Here is a 21,404-nt window from a genome sequence, read left to right as displayed (position 1 = left end):
GGGCTATGTCCAGTTGTCTCTTTTAAATGGTCTGTTCAAATTCATGTCGGGATATGTGTTTCCTAATGCATCTTGTACAGGACCATACTGTTTATTTCCTGAATTAGATTTTTAACTAGAATGTCATTTCTTAGGTGGCCTCGTATGTGTCCAACTGATTCCGGAAGTAGAGTAGTCCCTGTTGCTCCAAGAGATTAGTTTATGGAAACATAGTTCTTAGTCGAGAGCAAGTCATATTCTAATAAACCAGCTATTTTCCCTTTATAAGCATTTTCCAGCAATCATAATCCATGTTAAAATGTAAACTCTTGGTATAACTAATAACTTCAAAAATAGGTCAGCATGGTTATATAAGATTACACTCCATGGATAACCAAAGTACTGAGTGCTGTAGTTTGGTGGATGGATGAATGGGGTTACTTGCTCTGTTAAACTTTAACTTTCATTTCTTAGTAGCATACTCTAGGAATTTGTGGGATTAACAGGGGGAGGGAAAGTGTAGTCAAGGGGATTAAACTTCTCCCCAAAATACCTGACCTGTATGGTTCATGGCTTAAAAATCTAATTAAAGTTGACTAATACAACACAATTGTCCCAAATAACCATCTGTTAAGATTTAATTGAAAGTAGCACTAAAATAATGGGATTTTCTGCTCCTTTGTAGCCACCCCACATACAGTGTGCAGGTGTGGTCAGTTAGTTACTATAGCAGGGGATGAAATTATTCACAATGGGCTGTTCATGCTATAAAAGAATGCTTGAGTACAAACACTACATATTTTTTTCAGTTAAACATGCTTTAGATCATGTCCCCATGTCATATTTCTTAGAATATAGTGCTAAACAAAAATGATGTGTGAAGTAAAGAGTTGAGTTTTTGGAGAACCCATTACCAAAACTGCAGAGTTTATGTTTGATGTCAATCGAGACTGAGAATATCTACTGATGGCAAAAAAAAACAGGCCTCTCTTTTGATCTACAGGCCTTGTCCTGTGCAATGAAAGGGGGCAGAATGGTTGAACTGCATGGGACAGTAGTGAGATTAGCAGTGTTATGTTAATGGTGCAGATGGCGACACCATCCCAGAGCATAAGGCTAGTGGTGACGATGCTTGTTTTATTTAGGGAAACACGCAGTTTTGTTAGCTTGATAAAGTGGTAGTTAATTGAAAGAGCAACTCGATGCTGGCCTTGAGGGAGGCAGATGTCACTGAGCAAGGACAATATGTTGGCTATTAACCAAAGTTAAACTGAAAATAGTCAAATAGAAAGACTAACCAAATGAAGCATTGTGGGACTTGGGAGGCAATATGTCATACATATAGTGACACCACAGAACAATGAGACAGATATTTCACCGGATGTATCAATGTGAAGCATCCGCTTGGCGTTTCCACTCACTACCAAATATGGAAGCCATGTGTCCGGCAGTGGGAGAAGCTGGAACGAGATTCATTTTGGCTGACATTCTGCACATTTTCTCATCGATGAAACATTTGATCCCAATACCGTTTTCTGTTCCCAAAACTAGAATCTGTTATGAACAGAGTGGACTAAGATAATTAGACTTTACCTTTTGCTAAAGTTTAATTTTTTTTATTGTTTCGAAGGAGTGCAAAGGCGAATTGAGTTATTGCAACCGCACACTTCACAGAGTAGGCATTCCCTAACGTAAATATGCAAATATATGCAAAAATTCGCCAAGATGATCTCGTAAACTTGTGCTTGGCTCTCTCTGCCCACCGCCTTGCTTGTTCTGCCCACATGACTCATTTGTTTCTATTTGGTTTAGTTCTAAAGATATTTGGTGACAGCATCAGTATTTCCTCATTTAACATGGTCATTGCACCTCTATCACTCCACACAAGGGCATTGGGGGCGGAGATGAATAACATTTTTTCTTCTATTAATCTGGGTGATAAAGCTACAGAGGATATCGTGCAAAGTCCTTGGTGCCAGGTCAGTGGCTGGAGTGAAAGATCTTGAAAAGAGAATGACCCTCTCTTTCCATACTTGGGTAAGCCTCTTTTGGGGATGGCAGGCTGCTGCCTGAACCAGTATCTGGGCGAAGGAGACATGAACATGATGAGTTCTCATCTCTCAATTCAATTTAAAGGGTTTTATTGGCATGGGAAACATATGATTACATTACCAAAGCAAGTGAAATAGGTAATAAACAAAAGTGAAATAAACAATTAAAAATTAACAGTAAACATTACATTTACAAAAGTTCCAAAAGAATAAAGACATTTCAAATGTCATGTTATGTATACATACAGTGTTGTAATGATGTGCAAATTGTTAAAGTATGAAAGGGAAAATAAATAAACATAAATGTAGGTTGTATTTACAATGGTGTTTGTTCTTCACTGGTTGCCCTTTTCGTGTGGCAACAGGTCACACATTTTGCTGCTGTGATTGCACACTGTGGTATTTCACCCAATAGATAGTTTATCAAAATTTGATTTATTTTCTAATTATTTGTGGGTCTGTGTAATCTTTCTCTCTCTCACACACACACACACACACACACACACACACACACACACACACACACACACACACACACACACACACACACACACACACACACAGGAAGCCACTTTAGAACATTGAGAAGCACCCTGGAATTCATGAATGGTTTGCTCCACCCCTCAAAGAAGGGTCCCTGCTTTGGGACTTTCATACCCCCCTTTGGGACGTTCCTTGGGACGTTCATACCCACCTTTGAAGTTGAAATGCAAAATGGTTAAGGTGGGGTTTAGGGTGTGGAGGTCCAAAGAATCCCTGATGGCACTGTTTATACTATGATTTACACGTCACTGGCTCCGCCCTCTGAAAATTAAAAAGTCCACAAGGAAATTTCACCGAGGAATTCGGGATGTTTCATCAGCCTATGGAAGTCAGCAGTATTTTGTCGTGCGGTGGCTAGGTCCTCCGAACACTTCAGAGTGAAGAGCAACGGTAAAGTAGCTTGCAAACATCACACATTTTACTGAAAAGTAGGTCTGCTTTATACCTTTTGATATCGTGGTCCATGTGTTTGCATGAACTGCACGAGGCTCCGTAGTCTTTTATTATAACTCTGACGCAATTATTTCTCGTGTGCTGTCAGATGTACTCCTGTTACTCAATTTTGAAACAATACATTCAAGGATATTGTTTCGGTGTTAGAATGATCAGTGGTATTTATTTGTTTGAAACATAATGTTTACCAAACCTAACATCTTACAACGAACGTTACCAGCATTGCTAGCTATGCGATTGTTTTAGACGATAGCTAACTAGCATATTGCTAATATTGTATTGTAATGATCAATTTCATTAAATACGTGCAGTTTAAATTTACATTACTGCAACTGTCTGCCGTGTGGAAAAGTGTCAATTCATTATTGTTTAGCCAGTTCGTGCTAGCTAGCAAACAAACAAACAGTATTGAGTCAACTAGCAAACGTTATCTAACTAACGTTAGTTAACAATGTAATTTATATATTTAACTAGCTAGCTAGGAAACAACGCATCAACGAACTGTGTGGATGTGTGTAGCATAAATATGGATGCGTTCGTAAATTCGCTCTGGAGTGCACTCTGGGCGTTGGTAAATTCAGAGCGTTTCGCTCTCGGAGCGTTCAATTGGCCGCTCTGGCCAGGAAGTAGCGTTGATCCGAGCGTCCTGACCACAGCGACAGTCAAGCACCCAAGCCAAGGTTGGCCAGCTTGTTAGCTAACGTAAATTAACGTAAACTCGTACATCGCCTTGGTCCGTACAATTGCCCTTATTTTAGCGCCCCCAAAACGTAATACTTCCAGATCAACTGTAATGTCAATACCATTGTAAAGCACAATTTCTCCCCTTTCCAACAGAATCAATTACATGACCTAAACGCTGCCTGTTTCTGCATAATTCAAGCAGGCAATGGAGCCCCATCGGCTCTTTTTAAAAATGGCGGGTGGGGAAGCGAAACTAATGCCTGATAGTGAAAAGGAGAGATGTTGTGTGGGGAAAATAGCTTTTTTCACTCGATCTGTCCAACTTAGCACCTTATCGCCTCTAAAATGTAAATAAAACACTATAAAAAGCTTATATAATGTGTCATTACATACCTATTTGAAGGTTTGTGTCGAATTTCAATTGCGTTTTTTGGGCGGTGCTAAAGTGATCTTAGAAGTAAACAGCGACTTTGAGAATGATGATCGCATGCAATGATGATGTAAAAAAATGACTAGGTATCCCCCCCTTACTGTCCATTTCTTCTTTTTTTCCCCCTTTTTAAAAAATGTGACCCCTTTTTCTCCACAATTTCGTGGTATCCAATTGTTAGTAGCTACTATCTTGTCTCATTGCTACAACTCCCGTATGGGCTCGGGAGAGACGAAGGTTGAAAGTCATGCGTCCTCCGATACACAACCTAACCAAGCCGCATTGTTTCTTAACACAGCGCGCATCCAACCCGGAAGCCAGCCGCACCAATGTGTTGGAGGAAACACTGTGCACCTGGCAACCTTGGTTAGCGCGCACTGCGCCCGGCCCGCCACAGGAGTCGCTGGTGCGCGATGAGACAAGGATATTCCTACCGGCCAAGCCCTCCCTAACCCGGACGACGCTAGGCCAATTGTGCGTCGCCCCACGGACCTCCCGGTCGCGGCCGGTTACGACAGATCCTGGGCGCGAACCCAGAGTCTCTGGTGGCACAGCTGGCGCTGCAGTACAGTGCCCTTAACCACTGCGCCACCCGGGAGGCCCCCACTGTCCATTTCTTGTTTATAAACGATGAGAGAAGTGCTACACCTGGTGGAGAGTGATTGTAAGACAGAAATAGTTGCTTTATGCATTCTGTAAGTTAGGCCATGACGCGTCACGATGTAACGGAGGGTCAGTTTTTTTCAACTTTTCTCCAATACTATAGAGCCATTACCATGTCGATCAACGCTTGAATAGAAACCTAGTTCACACCCCCGATTTTGAAGTCAGCAAAGTCGCTACAATCCCATTAGTTTTCTTTGTAGCCTTGTTTGAATGTTGCTGTTGCGCACATTTGTACGGAATGGGGTGAGTTTACGTTACTTCGAGACAAAAATGAGAGAACACCTCACTGACCATTTTACTTGACCTAGCAGAGCTGGTTAGTCTGTTTTCATGTTATCCAGAGTGTTGGTGTATTTAACTGTGTTGCTGGCAACAATTTTTAATTGATTTTTTTGCCGATGTTTACTAGCACCGCCCATATTCAACGGGTGTTGGGCGTTAGTCATCAGTTATTCTGCGCTCTGGCACGCTCAAACGAGAGTGCTCTGAAATCGGAGTAGATAGCCAGAGTGAATTTACGAACACACGCTAAGGTAGCTAACTAGCAAACCGATCATAGACAACTTTCACAGGTTAGTGTAATAAACTAACCAAAGAAGAAACGTCCTCACCATCAACTGTGTTTATTTTCAGCAAACTTAACGTATAAATTTTTGTATGAACATAACAAGATTCAACAACTGAGACATAAACTGAACATGTTCCACAGACCTGTGACAGAAACAGAAATTGAATAATGTGTCCCTGAACAAAGGAGAGGTCAAAAGTAACAGTCATGTATCTGGTGTGGCCACCAGGTGCATTAAGTACTGCAGTGCATCTCCTCCTCATGGACTGTACCAGATTTGCCAGTTCTTGCTGTGAGATGTTACCCCACTCTTCCACCAAGGCACCTGCAAGTTTCAGGACATTTCTGGGGGGAATGGCCCTAGCCCTCACCCTCCGATCCAACAGGTCCCAGACGTGCTCAATGGGATTGAGATCCAGGCTCTTCGTTGGCCATGGCAGAACACTGATATTCCTGTCTTGCAGGAAATCACGCACAGAACGAGCAGTATGGCTCGTGGCATTGTCATGCAGGAGGGTCATGTCAGGATGAGTCAGCAGGAAGGGTACCACATGAGGGAGGAGGATGTCTTCCCTGTAACGCACAGTGTTGAGATTGTCTGCAATGACAACGAGCTCAGTCTGATGATGCTGTGACACACCGCCCCAGACCATGATGGACCCTCCACCTCCAAATCGATCCCGCTCCAGAGTACAGGCCTCGGTGTAACGCTCATTCTTTCGACGATAAACACGAATCTGACCATCACCCCATGTAAGTCAAAACCATGACTCGTCAGTGAAGAGCACCTTTTGCCGGTCCTGTCTGATCCAGCAACGGTGGGTTTGTGCCCATAGGTGATGTTGTTGCCGGTGATGTCTGGTGAGGACCTGCCTTACAACAGGCCTACAAGCCCTCAGTCTAGCCGCTCTCCGCCTATTGAGGACAGTCTGAGCACTGATGGAGGGATTGTGCGTTCCTGGTGTAACTCGGGCCGTTGTTGTTGCCATCCTGTACCTGTCCCACAGGTGTGATGTTTGGATGTACTGATCCTGTGCAGGTGTTGTTACATGTGGTCTGCCACTGCGAGGATGATCAGCTGTCCATCCTGTCTCCCTGTAGCGCGGTCTTAGGTGTCTCATAGTACTGACATGGCAATTTATTGTCTTGGCCACATCTGCAGTCCTCGTGCCTCCTTTCAGCATGCCTAAGGCACATTCACGCAGATGAGCAAGGACCCTGGGCATCTTTCTTTTGGTGTTTTTCAAAGTCAGTAGAAAGGCCTCTTAGTGTCCTAAGTTTTCATAACTGTGACCTTAATTGCCTACTGTCTGTAAGCTGTTAGTGTCTTAACGAGCGTTCCACAGGTACATGTTCATTGTTTATGGTTCATTGAACAAGCATGGGAAACTGTGTTTAAACCTTTTACAATGAAGATCTGTGAAGTTATTTTTAACATTTTTACGACTGAGTTTAGTAGCCAATAGACAGGTCTTTGGGCTTGGCATGACAGCTAGCGCCTTTTGATGAGTTGCATCAGTTTGGGCTACTGGCAGGTAGCTTACGTTATCTTGATGGCTGCGTTTTACATTTGTAGCTAGCCACTACAGTAGCAACATTTTTTTTAAATGTAATTTTCAAATTGAGGATCATGTGTTGAGTTGTGGTGTTTGACTTCAGTCTCATGCCAGTTATGCATGGGCAGGATGGTGTCACTTCTATAAACAGGATGATATCACTCTCAATAGGCCTAGCTAGCTATTCTTGTTCTTCTCACCACTTTAGAATGGTTTAGCTGGCAATGGGTTTACATTTTTATTTGCACTCACTGAGTTTGATGTTCAGGTTGGTCATTATGCAGAGGACAAATCATGCTATATTTTTTTGCACCTTCTGACTCTTTCAAGGGGTCGCTTTTTGCATTGGAGGTGTTTATTTGTTCACCTTAGTATTCTAAGCTGATCGATGGAAATAAATGATAATTACAGGGACATTTTCAGAAATGTTCGGGGGCAAATTTGCACCTAGACTGGTGTATGTCCTAGACTGGTGTATGTCCTAGACTGGTGTATGTCCTAGACTGGTGTATGTCCTAGACTGGTGTATGTCCTAGACTGGTGTATGTCCTAGACTGGTGTATGTCCTAGACTGGTGTATGTCCTAGACTGGTCAGTTGTCATAGGCAATGTATTGGACCTTGAGGAAGGAGGGAGGGACCCTATTGGCTTGGTTCCATTGGTTTGAGGGGTTGCGCAGTTCACTCACAGCAGTATGTCCTTCTTTGCCAAGAAAACAGATTGTTCCATAACTTCAAACAGCTGGACAACTATTGACAATGACATATGAAATGTAGCCGCCCCTCACGTAGCTCCAAGGGTGAGCTACCCACTGAGATTAGAATGCTGAAAGGACACTCTTGAATTCCCCACGCTGACAAGAGTGCCGCATTTGTACAAACCTCTTAAAAAGTATCCACTCCCCAATTAACGCTGCTCTACCCACATTACATGGTGATCCGGTTTGTCACGTGATTCTTCTGGTCATGATGTCTGCAGTCGTTAGTCGAACATGAAATGTAGGGCCGCAATTTTCTGATCCAGTCATGTTGAACAGTGCACTCATTAATGGGTATGCTTGTAACAGTTCAAATGTTTTTTTTTTGTTATGAGTAGAGCAAAATATAAGTTTATTAGTTACTTGCATAACTCTCCTCAACAATGTAGTACAATATTGATCAAGCTGTGCAATCTCTCTACAAATCCCCCTTTAGAGACTGGTGAGGGCAAGTGACCGGCAGAACAACCTGTCGACCAACCCTCCTCTCTATCTCACACGCCGGGACTGAGCGAGACAATAAATCCCCCATACCATATTACTTCCACCTTATTATTATCTCTGTGGGTCTTCTCATCTACATTGTGTGTAAGCCAATTTTTTTTCTAATGTTAGTCAATATCTATGTATTTCAGTGTCTATGACTGCCATGTTGGGTATAAAAAGAAGAATAGTGAACTTTACCAGTGGGCAGGAACTCTGTCTATAACCACCAAGGGAACCCACTCTTTCCAGTTACTTGTACACTATAATAACTAAGCGAATCATTTGGTCTTCAGTGTGTTTGTTTTGTGTGTTATCTTTTAGCACTAGCAAGTTTAGGACACCATGATAACAAAACAACTGTCATACTGGCAGAGAAGGGGCTAGACAATAAGTAAACAGACATGTTGTTGACAGAGTCAAAACAATAACATGCTTTGTGTAGAGTGAGCAACATTCCCTAATGAGATTAACAGGTTGGTTAGTCTTGGGATAATCCTTTTAGATATGTTTACAAAAGCTCAGCGAGGCACCTAATATTCACTATCTACTGTACTACAGAGGGAAGGTGGGGGGCTAGTGAAAAGTACTACAGCAAAAGCCTAAATGCAATCCAAATGGTATTAGGCCAGTTAGCCTAGGCCTAGTCATTTAGGTCTGCTGAAGTAGTCCTATCCATTGTATACTACAGCCGACCTATTACAGAGAAGGGCAGGTGGACACTAAACCCTTTCAGCCTGGAGGCTCCAACGAGCATGTCTGATTTGAGCTTTCAGACGTTACATTTAGAAGAGTTGAGCATTCGCTTCTTCACAACCTGATTTCACACATCCACTCACACATACACACAGGCCAGCCACCCTGCACCCCTCAGACCAAAGAGGCTATCTCGAGAGCTTACTGAGTAGGCAGAACAAAACAGACTAAACCTCTCAGGCACTGGGCATGAATCGCTGGCAGGGAGATTCCCAGAGGGCACATTCCCAGGGCCACAATATGCGGCCTGCCTAACTCTAAAATGGCTACGTTTTCATTTTGAGTAACTTAGCAGATGCTCTTATCCAGGGGGGGATAAGTGCCTTGCTCAAATGCACATCAAGAGATTATTCACCTAGTCTGCTCGGGGATTCGAACCAGTAACTTTTCGGTTACTGGCCCAAGGCGGTTAATCGCTAGTTTAACTCTTCACGGCGAGCAGAGCACACTCGGTATCTGTTTTAGCATGTCAGTCTTGTGTAACTGTTCAGTTGTTAAATCAACCCCTGGAGAGCACAGTCATACTTTCTGTGTTTTAGAACAGTGGTTTAAGTTACAAGGTGGACATGCCAAGCCCATGCAGACTGAAATGAGGGAAGCTATTGTGCGTGTCCAAGGAAAGGAGACTGTATTGTTGGCTGCAATTATTTTCTACTTGGCCCCATACCAGCACCATCCTGATCCAATCACGGCTGCTAGCCTGATCAAACCCGCTTGGCTATTTTCCCTGTTGACAGTTTGTGACAGTGACTAATGTGGCAGACGCAATTCCCGATACATGAGTTGTTATTTTTGAACAATTATTTTAATTTCCCAATACCTTCAGAGGCCAGGGGCTATGTTTATGTTATACTGCCATTCCTCATGCAAATAGTTTTCTCAACACATTTCCGGTGATTGTGCACTGTGTTCTATGGATAACAACATGTAGAATGGGCCTGTACACATTTATTATTATCGGCCTAAGTGTCACAGGCTAAGCTACAAGTCTCCAGGCTTTGTAGAGTGTTTGTGGTGTGCTGCTGAAGAGGCAGTGTCTCAGATATGTAGAATAAGCAGTAGCCATGATGACCTTAAGTACTGTGCAACATGTGTAATGTATACAGGGGTGTGGTAGTGGGCGTGGCCAATGGCAGAGTCGCCAAATGGAAATGTTCGATTTAAAAAAAAGCTGTTTTAAAGCAAATTTCTTGCAATTCTACACATTTTGACATTGGCTGAGATACTTTTACTGTTTTAAAGCTAGTTTCCCACTATTCTACACATTTTGTAATGGGGCTGAACAAAAAAAAATGCTGTTTTAAAGCTATACTGAACAAAAATATAAACGCAACATGCAACAATTGCAAAGATTTTACTGAGTTACAGTTCATATAAGGAAATCAGTCAATTGAACTTCATTTAATTAGGCCCTAATCTATGTATTTCACACGACTGGGCAGGTGCACAGCCGCGGGTGGGCTTGGGAGGTCATAGGCCCACCCACTGGGAAGCCAGGCCCACCCACAAAAGGGCTTTAGTACAGACATAAATCATTTTTGTTCAGTATGATTTCCTGCTATTCTACACTTTTTGCCATGGGGCTCAAACATGAACAAAATCAGTGGCAGCCCCATGCCATAACATTTTTGTGATTTTTGTTTCTCCCTGACTGTCTAGTTTTTATTTTGGTGATGGCTAGTTCCTAAATATATAGCTCCATTATGATATGTACATTTATATATGGGTTTAGTTGTTTAAGCTTACACTAAAACCGTTTTTACTGTGTGTGTCTTTAAAAAATAATAATAATAATATATATATATATATATATATATATAAATCATCTTTTGGAGTGGAGACAATTTTTTGGCATTGGCGGCCCGCTGCTGCTAAATGAATATAGGGGAAACGCTGATACAGCTTTTATTTTTTTTTTAACATCTTGGTGGAATGCAAATTAACCTTGTGACAGTGTTGAAATTGGTAATACAATTTATTTTAAATGTATGTAGGCTAAATGCCAAAGTGGTTGTCTTACCACGTGGTATCATTTCATTAGGATAACATTTTTTACTATCTGTATTCTGGAAACTTGATATGGACTTGAATATGTGATATACTCTAGTACCCAATAGGCTATATTCTAATTAAGCAATAAGACACAAGGGGAAATGTGGTATATGGCTAATATACCACGGCTAAGGGCTGTTCTTATGCGCAACGCGGAGTGCCTTGATACAGCCCTTAGCCGTGGTATATTGGCCATATACCACAAACACCTGAAGTGCCTTATTGGTATTATAAACTGGTTACCAATGTAATTAGAGCAGTAAAAATAAATGTTTTGTCATACCAGTGGTAGATGGTCTGATATACCATGGCTGACAGCCAATCAGCCTTCAGGGTTGTAACCACCCAGTTTATAATAGACTACATAAACAATTGTTTCTGATGACTGAAAGTTGGTCAGCATGTCTTTAACTCAGTAGTCCTCCAGGAAGGTTATAAGTGGATTGTGACGCACAGAGATATTGGTGTTAACTTCCATGTCTGCTTATCAAAGCTCTCTGTCAGTGTGTTTTTTATTTTCATAAAGCCCTAAAGTGAATAAATGTAATTCTGGGAAGTTCCATAATATCAGCATGCTGTTTCTTAGAAGAATGTGTGGTTTGGTTGTCTGGGAACATGCAGGAGGGGGATTTAAAACATGGACCAAATCCCAAAATGGAAGAATTACTGGAATTACCAGATTAGGAGGATACACTAGTGTGGCATCAAACACAATTGTAATGTCCCGGCTTGACCAAATATTAGCCATTTTAGTAGTAGGCTATTCCTTTGCCAGGGCAAATTTCTTGAATGTTCATGTTGTTCACTCTCTCTCATGCACACGAGAACTAATCAGTTAATCAGTTTGTTGTTCCAGAGACAGTTGGTTTGCAAACAAGGATTGCACACACAAGAGTTAAAAAAAATTAAAATCATAATATTTCATGTCATTAGCAAGAACTAATAGCATACGTTTTGCCTATAGACTTTCTTATATACTCATGAATCTGCTTCTCCACTGTGTTTGATCTTAGGATCTCTCCTGCTGCATCTCAGCTCGTGACGCATTTTCACTGCTCTGATCAGCAACTGATCACAGCCTCGGCCCCAGCTCCCTCCACAGACAACCATGGTAGAAAAAATGGCCTCCTTCGGCCGGATCCTGCTGCGACGCAGGGCACTGGATTGCTCCGATGAGGGAACACGCTTTGCCCGCTGCCTCTCCACACTGGACCTGGTGGCCCTGGGGGTGGGCTCCACCCTGGGGGCAGGGGTGTACGTCCTGGCTGGTGAAGTGGCCAGGGAGAAGGCTGGCCCTGCCATCGTTCTCTGCTTCCTCATCGCTGCACTGTCCTCTATGCTGGCCGGGCTCTGTTATGCCGAGTTTGGCGCCCGCGTACCCAAGACGGGTTCGGCTTACCTGTACAGTTATGTGACGGTTGGTGAAATCTGGGCCTTCATCACGGGATGGAACCTCATCCTCTCCTATGTCATCGGTGAGTTGGTAGATTGGAAATCGGTGAAGCATTCAAAGGCTTCGCATTGAGCCACTATGTTCATGGATGGAGGCTTGTTTCTAGGATGGCTTATCCTCTTTAGTTTGGTTGATGTTTTGCGTCATGTTAACTTATTCTCCTTGGTCCTCTGTCCTTAAGGTACAGCCAGTGTGGCCCGAGCCTGGAGCTCTACATTTGATAATCTAGTGGAGGAGAAGATCTCTTTCTTCTTCAGGTCTTCCATGGCCATGAAGGTCCCGGGGGGCGTGCTGGCTGAATACCCTGACCTGTTTGCACTCATCATCGTGCTCTTATTAACTGGTGAGGACCCATTGTCAACCAACATGGATAATGTTGGGGCCCGGGGAGGCAGCACATAACTAATAACCCCGTCATAAAAGCTGTATGTACAGTATAGTTTTATGACTTGATTTGTCTCACCAAGCTACCTTAAAGATGAAAGCATTAACTGTACATTGCTCTGGATAAGAGCATCTGCGAAATGACTCAAATGACAATGTACAAATGTAGATTTGTGTTAATCATGCCATCATGTTGCTTCCTGCAGGGCTGCTGGCATTTGGAGTGAGTGAGTCTGCCTTGATCAATAAGATTTTCACTGGGGTCAACCTTGTGGTGCTGGGCTTCATCATCATCTCAGGCTTTGTGAAGGGAGACCCAGACCACTGGAACCTCACCCTGGAGGACTTTGTTAATACCTACCCCAACCACACCAACACCTCCAGCATATCCCAGGAGTGAGTCATTCATTTAATATGGCTACCAGCTGAGATTTAGCTTTAGATTCCATTATAGACCAATCGTACGGAGTAAATCATGTTTGTATCTGACTAGCTGTGTTTGATCTCTGCATTTGGTTTCAGAAACATAACAGTATAACCCCCTGTGTCCTCTCTGTCACTCAGGGTTGTGGATAAGATGTTTGGCTCGGGTGGTTTTGCTCCTTTTGGCCTCAGTGGCATTCTGTCCGGTGCTGCTACCTGTTTCTACGCATTCGTGGGTTTCGACTGCATCGCCACTACCAGTGAGTTACTGACTCTGCTCCAGAGCTAAACAAACTCTTGCCAGTTTAATACTTTTCTGAAGTAGCCATTATTTGCTATTTTACACCTAGGGTTACTATACATAACCCATTGTATAAGAGATTCTCAAATTAAAATACTAAAGGCATATATATATAAATTCTAGTCGTACTTTATCAAGTTATTTGAGCTGTTTACTTTGCCCCAGCGATAAACATTAGATGGGTCCACCTCGTTTCTTCTCAAGAGTCAGTTACCTTCCGTTATTCAAAATGTCACTTTTAAAATGGTTGCTACCTTGTAGTTCTCTTTGGTGGTCCTCTCTCATAGTGCTGCCTTGAAGATCTCTTTGGTGGTCCTCTCTCATAGTGCTGCCTTGTAGTTCTCTTTGGTGGTCCTCTCTCATAGTGCTGCCTTGTAGTTCTCTTTGGTGGTCCTCTCTCATAGTGCTGCCTTGAAGATCTCTTTGGTGGTCCTCTCTCATAGTGCTGCCTTGAAGATCTCTTTGGTGGTCCTCTCTCATAGTGCTGCCTTGTAGTTCTCTTTGGTGGTCCTCTCTCATAGTGCTGCCTTGTAGTTCTCTTTGGTGGTCCTCTCTCATAGTTCTCTTTGGTGGTCCTCACTCATAGAGCTGCCTTGTAGTTCTCTTTGGTGGTCCTCTCTCATAGTGCTGCCTTGAAGATCTCTTTGGTGGTCCTCTCTCATAGTGCTGCCTTGTAGTTCTCTTTGGTGGTCCTCTCTCATAGTGCTGCCTTGTAGTTCTCTTTGGTGGTCCTCTCTCATAGTTCTCTTTGGTGGTCCTCACTCATAGAGCTGCCTTCTAGTTCTCTTTGGTGGTCCTCTCTCATAGTGCTGCCTTGTAGTTCTCTTTGGTGGTCCTCTCTCATAGTGCTGCCTTGTAGTTCTCTTTGGTGGTCCTCTCTCGTAGTTCTCTTTGGTGGTCCTCTCTCATAGTTCTCTTTGGTGGTCCTCACTCATAGAGCTGCCTTGTAGTTCTCTTTGGTGGTCCTCTCTCATAGTGCTGCCTTGTAGTTCTCTTTGGTGGTCCTCTCTCATAGTGCTGCCTTGAAGATCTCTTTGGTGGTCCTCTCTCATAGTGCTGCCTTGAAGATCTCTTTGGTGGTCCTCTCTCATAGTGCTGCCTTGTAGTTCTCTTTGGTGGTCCTCTCTCATAGTGCTGCCTTGTATTTTCCCACAGGCGAAGAAGCTAAGAACCCCATGCGTTCCATCCCCGTGGGCATCGTGGCCTCTCTGCTCATCTGTTTCTTCGCCTACTTCGGGGTGTCTGCAGCCCTCACCCTCATGATGCCTTACTACATGCTGGACACCCAGAGCCCCCTGCCAGAGGCGTTCAACTACGTGGGCTGGGATCCTGCTCGCTACATCGTGGCTGTGGGTTCCCTCTGTGCTCTCTCCACCAGGTCAGTTAGGCTGATAGATCACACTATGGCTACTGTTCTATAGCTCCCTTAACGTATCCACTACGCTCATCTGTACTTAAGTCACTCTGTCTTTGCTATGTAGTCAATGTTTGTTGTTTTCCTAGCCTGCTTGGGTCCATGTTCCCCATGCCGAGGGTGATCTACGCCATGGCAGAGGATGGGCTCCTGTTCCGTGGCCTGTCCCGCATGAACACGCGTACCAAGACCCCCCTGATGGCCACTATAGTCTCTGGCTGTGTTGCATGTGAGTTCAGCCCTCCTCCCTCTCTGTTCTTTCATCTGGTTCTGCTCTACTACCGCTGGGTTCCACTGTAGTCAACTCCTGCTGTTCTGTGTTCGTGTTTATGTATGGAAGTAGGAATGTACAGCATGAGGGAAGACCGTAGAAAAATATTCTCTGAACAACGGAATGCTGTTTTTTGTTCCGTTGTTTTTGAATAACTGGTGTAAATAACCAACTTCACAGAGTAGATTGTCTTTATATAGTGAGTAATGCTGCTTTGTCACCTCTCCCTGTAGCTCTGATGGCCTTCCTCTTTGACCTGGCTGCCCTGGTTGATCTCATGTCCATAGGGACACTGCTGGCCTACTCACTAGTGGCCATCTGTGTGCTTATCCTTAGGTAGGTGACGACTTATACCACATTATTTTAAACATACTTTAATACCTAACCTAGCATTTGTGATATTGAAATGGTGATTATCCTCCTATACTGGATTTGCTTATGGTATTTTACATGGCACGCTCAGTGTGAATACCTCCCATGTTCCAGGAGACTGACCTGTCTGTCTGTCCAGGTACCAGCCCGGCACCCTGAGCTCATCCAGTCAGACAGAAAAGCTAGTGGAGCTGGTTGGAGGGGAGAAGGTGGCCCGGGGGGACAGTGGAGATGAGTACGGCCTGGATCTGGAGGACCGCCCCCTCAGGGAAAAATTCACCCCCTGCCTCCTCCTCTTCCCCACTGGTGCCTTCCCTACCAAGACCTCCGGGAACATTGTCTATGCCACCACGGCCATTATCTGTGAGTGACACCTCTCTCACCCACACTTGCCGTCTTATGCGGTTGACCATTGGTTGTTTTCAAAGCAGCTCTTTTTTTTATTTTTAGAAAGCTAATTTTAACTCGCTCTCTCTTCATCCTTTCTAGCGGTGCTCATCACTGTGCTGTGTGTGGTGCTGGCAGGGAAGCTGGATGAGTTGATGGAGGTTCAGCCTGTGTGGGTCACAGTGTGTGTAGTACTGGCCTTGCTCTGTGCCCTTTGTGTCATTATCATCTGGAGACAACCAGAGAGCACGGAAGCCCTCACCTTCAAGGTCCGTTTCTGAATATTTATTTAATTTAAACAGGTCCAGTGTTTATTCATGTTTTACAACCAGTTTATAATCCAGCTTGATATGCAGTAAAGGTATGACTAACCTGTACCTCTTCCCTCTAGGTGCCCCTGCTGCCTTGGCTGCCTCTGTTCAGTGTCTTTGTCAACATCTACCTCATGATGCAGCTGGACCTGGCTACGTGGTGCCGTTTCGCTGTGTGGATGGCCATTGGTGAGTTAACGTGACATTCTACACCATAGGAGATGTTTCTAAAGTCACAATAGAATCTCAAAACTAAGTCTGTTTTTATGAGCAGCAGAATATTAACTTAATTTGTGTGGACTCCTCTAACCATTCCTCTTACTCCTTCCCTCAGGATTCGCAATCTACTTCTTTTATGGGATCTGGCACAGCAGTGCGGCAGCCAGCAGCACCCGTGGGAAATATGAGCCTGCCCTCCAGACCAAGAAGAAGCACATCTACCTGGGGGGAGACGAGAGTGAGGTGGAGGGGATGAGCCCCTGAACAGCTGGATGAAACCCTACACATAATACCTCTGCAGTGAAGGCAGACAATTCAACTGACTGACACTACAATTCATCTGTTTTCTTTTCCATTTTTGGGATATCTCTGTTTTAAGCTTATTTGAGGAATTATATTTTTAACAGTTGAAACATTGCTATTAACATTACTAGTGATTTTATTTATTAGAATTTAGTCTCTTCCAAGTTTGATTGTGTCTGTGCCTCTAATTGTTAGCCCCTGGTGTCCAGCAGCAATATGAACTACAGCTGGCCAGGAGTGTTGGTTAGGGCCATGTGTAAACAGAGTGGGTCTATGGGGTTTACAATCTTGGTCAGAACCTCTGTGTACTTGGGTCAACAGCACAGGGTTAGTGGATCAAGGCCTGATGCAGGTGTTTTGGGGATCGCTGGGGTAGACAAACTCCTCCGTCACCTGTCACAGAGCAATGTATTTAACAGTAGGGCCTTGTACGCCTTGTGGCAGAAACTAGTATTTATTGTTGGTGTCAGCTTGTTCTGTAAGATGAAATATCCTAAAGGCATTTATGAACAATCTGTTGCCAGTGATGTCTTTGTCATTGAAAATGTTTTTAAACGTATGGTAAAATAGTCCAAGTAATGATGTAAGTTATTGTCTTCACGGTGGTTAGTCCCTGTGTAAATGAAGCAGTATATGCATATTAGGTTCATCCAAAGAATACATGGAGATATTGTAGCTAAACCTTAAAGTTGCTGAAACGACATCCTGGCACCACTACATTTACAGTGGGGCAAAAAAGTATTTAGTCAGCCACCAATTGTGCAAGTTCTCCCACTTAAAAAGATGAGGCCTGTCATTTTCATCGTAGGTACACTTCAATTATGACATACAAAATGAGAAAAAAAAATCCAGAAAATCACATTGTAGGATTTTTTAAAATTAATTTATTTGCAAATTATGGTGGAAAATAAGTATTTGGTCAATAACAAAAGTTTCTCAATACTTTGTTATATACCCTTTGTTGGCAATGACAGAGGTCAAACGTTTTCTGTAAGTCTTCACAAGGTTTTCACACTGTTGCTGATATTTTGGCCCATTCCTCCATGCAGATCTCCTCTAGAGCAGTGATGTTTTGGGGCTGTTGCTGGGCAACACGGACTTTCAACTCCCTCCAAAGATTTTCTATGGGGTTGAGATCTGGAGACTGGCTAGGCCACTCCAGGACCTTGAAATGCTTCTTACGAAGCCACTGCTGGCGGTGTGTTTGGGATCATTGTCATGCTGAAAGACCCAGCCACGTTTCATCTTCAATGCCCTTGCTGATGGAAGGAGGTTTTCACTCAATCTCACGATACATGGCAGCATTCATTCTTTCCTTTACACGAATCAGTCGTCCTGGTCCCTTTGCAGAAAAACAGCCCCAAAGCATGATGTTTCCACCCCCATGCTTCACAGTAGGTATGGTGTTCTTTGGATGCAACTCAGCATTCTTTGTCCTCCAAACACGATGAGTTGAGTTTTTACCAAAAAGTTATATTTTGGTTTCATCTGACCATATGACATTCTCCCAATCTTCTTCTGGATCATCCAAATGCTCTCTAGCAAACTTCAGACGGGCCTGGACATGTACTGGCTTAAGCAGGGGGACACGTCTGGCACTGCAGGATTTGAGTCCCTGGCAGCGTAGTGTGTTACTGATGGTAGGCTTTGTTACCTTGGTCCCAGCTCTCTGCAGGTCATTCACTAGGTCCCCCCCGTGTGGTTCTGGGATATTTGCTCACCATTCTTGTGATCATTTTGACCCCACGGGGTGAGATCTTGCGTGGAGCCCCAGATCGAGGGAGATTATCAGTGATCTTGTCTTCCATTTCTTAATAATTGCTCCCACAGATTATTTCTTCAAACCAAGCTGCTTACTTATTGCAGATTCAGTCTTCCCAGCCTGGTGCAGGTCTACAATTTTGTTTCTGGTGTCCTTTGACAGCTCTTTGGTCTTGGCCATAGTGGAGTTTGGAGTGTGACTGTTTGAGGTTGTGGACAGGTGTCTTTTATACTGATAACAAGTTCAAACAGGTGCCATTAATACAGGTAACGAGTGGAGGACAGAGGAGCCTCTTGAAGTTACAGGTCTGGGAGAGCCAGAAATCTTGCTTGTTTGTAGGTGACCAAATACTTATTTTCCACCATAATATGCAAATAAATTCATTAAAAATCCAACAATGTGATTTTCTGGATTTTTTTTCTTCTCATTTTGTCTGTCATAGTTGAAGTGTACCTATGATGAAAATTACAGGCCTCTCATCTTTTTAAGTGAGAGAACTTGCACAATTGGTGGATGACTAAATACTGTTTTGCCCCACTGTAGCTGGCTGCTGCTGTGTCATCTTAATTTGATATATTTTGGGCCGTACTGTACTCTTATCCCCCCCCCACCCCCCCACCCTTCATGTATCTCTGTTTATCTCACTGGAGTTTGTCTTTACAAATCAGAACTACCCTTTTTTATATGAACATACTTGAGTTTGAGATCTCTGCCTGCCTCCAATGCTTGAGCTGTCTCTACAGATGTTTAATAAAGACCAGTACCCTGGGGGTCTATTCAGTGGCTCTGTGTTGAATCTTAAAGGCAGTGACTTTAGTCCTGGTCATGCACTACCACTGATGGAGCTTTAGTTGTAGATTCTTGTGAAAACATGTTAGCAAATGTTTGTTTTTTTAGTTTCCGTTGAAACTTGTTCTTGGAAGCTTAGCTGTCGAGTTTGCATCATTTTATCTGAACATTCTATTCTGTAGAATTGTTTTCTATGTAGTTATTTTATGCTTTTCAAATTAAGTTAATAAAGTAATGTTCTTTTATAGATGTTATTGTATTCTTACATGTACAGTTTTTAAAGTACTCTTGACGACCACCTTTAATGATTTACTTTATATAGCAAAACTTTTGCACCACCAAATGATTGAGACTTCAACTTGTGATTCCATTTGCTATTAATCACTAGTTGTGGTGCTGCTTGACCAAAATGGTGTGCATTGGAGACACTAGGTCAAGGACATAAGGAATTTGACCAGCAAAATCTGCTCTCTAAATCTGAAGTATATTTGTGCTCATCTGTAAAGACACTGGAATTGGTGAGGATAATTGAGTTCTATGGTTTGTTTAAGGAAAATACCATGCAAAACCTGATGCATTATATGATGCAAAATGCATCATAACAACTGTATTTCTGTATTTAGAAAATTATATCTTAAGTTAATTGTTGACTTGCAAAAGATGTTGGGCCAATGTCAACAATGTACTAATGAAACAAATACCAAAATAGTATTTGTGTGGAGTTTTCCTTTTTAAGTGAGTTGTAGTACAGTAATAACTCATGTACAGTATGTGAATAGCTGTATCATATTTGTATAATGCTGAATATTATACAAATGGACACTTATTCAAAGGATGTGTTTTATACTTGTGCTTCTTAACATACATTTTAACAACCTATTGTTTCTTGAGAACTTGTAAGTATCTCAAAAATAAACCAGTGCCTGAAAATACCGCCCGCCTCAGATACCAGGGGCTGGTAAACCAAGACTCATATCAGGCCATAGTACTGATTGATCAGTACTACTCTAAATGCTGTTATATAAATTATATTTTTGGTCTTTGGTTTTATATACTGTGAATATATGCCTGTCATGTAGAAATGAGCTGTATTTTCAATGTCTTTTCTAAATAAATATTTATTATAATGACATTCTATGCCTTTGTTGATTCTCAACAGTAGATGGAATTATTTTAGTATTTAAAAAAAAAAATTATATAAAAATGTTGTAAAAATGAATAAGCTTATCAAACCGAGGGAAAATCCATATCCATTTCCTCCACATCTACAGATTCACAACACTTAAACGTTGCAACTTTTGGAATGGCATTGCATGCCTAATATCTATCTACCTGAAAGTATTTATTTTGGTTCATGTGTTAAACATGACAAGCGTTCAGATTCTCCTGACCCTGCTCTGTACCCTTTGTGCCATTATCATGGAAGCCCTCACCTGGAAGCCCTCACCTTCAAGGTCAGTTTCTGAATATTTATTTAATTTAAACAGGTCCAGTGTTTATTCATGTTTTACAACCAGTTTATAATCCAGCTTGATATGCAGTAAAGGTATGACTAACCTGTACCTCTTCCCTCTAGGTGCCCCTGCTGCCTTGGCTGCCTCTGTTCAGTGTCTTTGTCAACATCTACCTCATGATGCAGCTGAACCTGGCTACGTGGTGCTGTTTCGCTGTGTGGATCGCCATTGGGGAGTTAAAGTTACATTATTCACAATTAATAGGAATTGTTTCTAAGTTCACAATAGAATCCCATATGATTTGGCCACCCTATATTTGAACTTTAATGTTCTTGAACTTTTAAATAAGAATTTGTTCTTAACTGACTTGCCTAGTTAAATAAAGGTTAAATAAAATAAAACATTTAATGTTGTGCCTTGTAACCATTCACAAGGTCAATTGTTTAGTGTGTACTGCCCTCTTGTGTTTGTATATGGCATTGTACTAATGAAGACTTCAAACAGTTGTTTCACAGATGGAACAATGAGACGGATGTTTCACCAGATGTATCAATGTGAAGCATCCGGTTGGCGTTTCCACTCA

General features: G+C 42.6%; 1 protein-coding gene across 2 annotated transcripts; it reads left to right on the top strand.

Moving 5' to 3' along the window:
• Positions 1-2,769: 2,769 nt before the first annotated feature.
• On the top strand, positions 2,770-17,628 carry slc7a3a (solute carrier family 7 member 3a). 2 transcript variants are annotated; one of them, XM_024397739.2, is made up of 13 exons: positions 2,770-2,963; positions 8,124-8,275; positions 11,992-12,453; positions 12,613-12,774; positions 13,022-13,211; positions 13,380-13,498; positions 14,695-14,917; positions 15,043-15,182; positions 15,458-15,560; positions 15,736-15,959; positions 16,086-16,252; positions 16,375-16,483; positions 16,629-17,628. In XM_024397739.2, the coding sequence occupies exons 3-13, from the start codon at positions 12,087-12,089 to the stop codon at positions 16,775-16,777; spliced, it is 1,953 nt and encodes a 650-aa protein (XP_024253507.1). In that variant the 5' UTR covers positions 2,770-2,963; positions 8,124-8,275; positions 11,992-12,086; the 3' UTR covers positions 16,778-17,628. The 2 variants fall into 2 exon arrangements, with proteins under 2 accessions (XP_024253507.1, XP_024253506.1); XM_024397738.2 differs by lacking the exon at positions 8,124-8,275.
• Positions 17,629-21,404: the final 3,776 nt, after the last annotated feature.

This window comes from Oncorhynchus tshawytscha, linkage group LG33 (genome assembly GCF_018296145.1).
Source record: "Oncorhynchus tshawytscha isolate Ot180627B linkage group LG33, Otsh_v2.0, whole genome shotgun sequence".
NCBI lineage: Eukaryota > Metazoa > Chordata > Actinopteri > Salmoniformes > Salmonidae > Oncorhynchus > Oncorhynchus tshawytscha.
The sequence above is the reverse complement of the archived record's forward strand: the minus strand, read 5'-3'. Positions and strand labels throughout refer to the sequence as shown.

Excerpts from the sequence above, each read along its gene's own strand:
- slc7a3a (XM_024397738.2), top strand. The coding sequence starts at position 12,087 with ATGGTAGAAAAAATGGCCTCCTTCGGCCGGATCCTGCTGCGACGCAGG. Across the intron at positions 12,775-13,021 it reads CATCGTGCTCTTATTAACTG|GGCTGCTGGCATTTGGAGTG; the intron begins GTGAGGACCCAT and ends TGCTTCCTGCAG. Across the intron at positions 15,183-15,457 it reads AGTCTCTGGCTGTGTTGCAT|CTCTGATGGCCTTCCTCTTT; the intron begins GTGAGTTCAGCC and ends CTCTCCCTGTAG.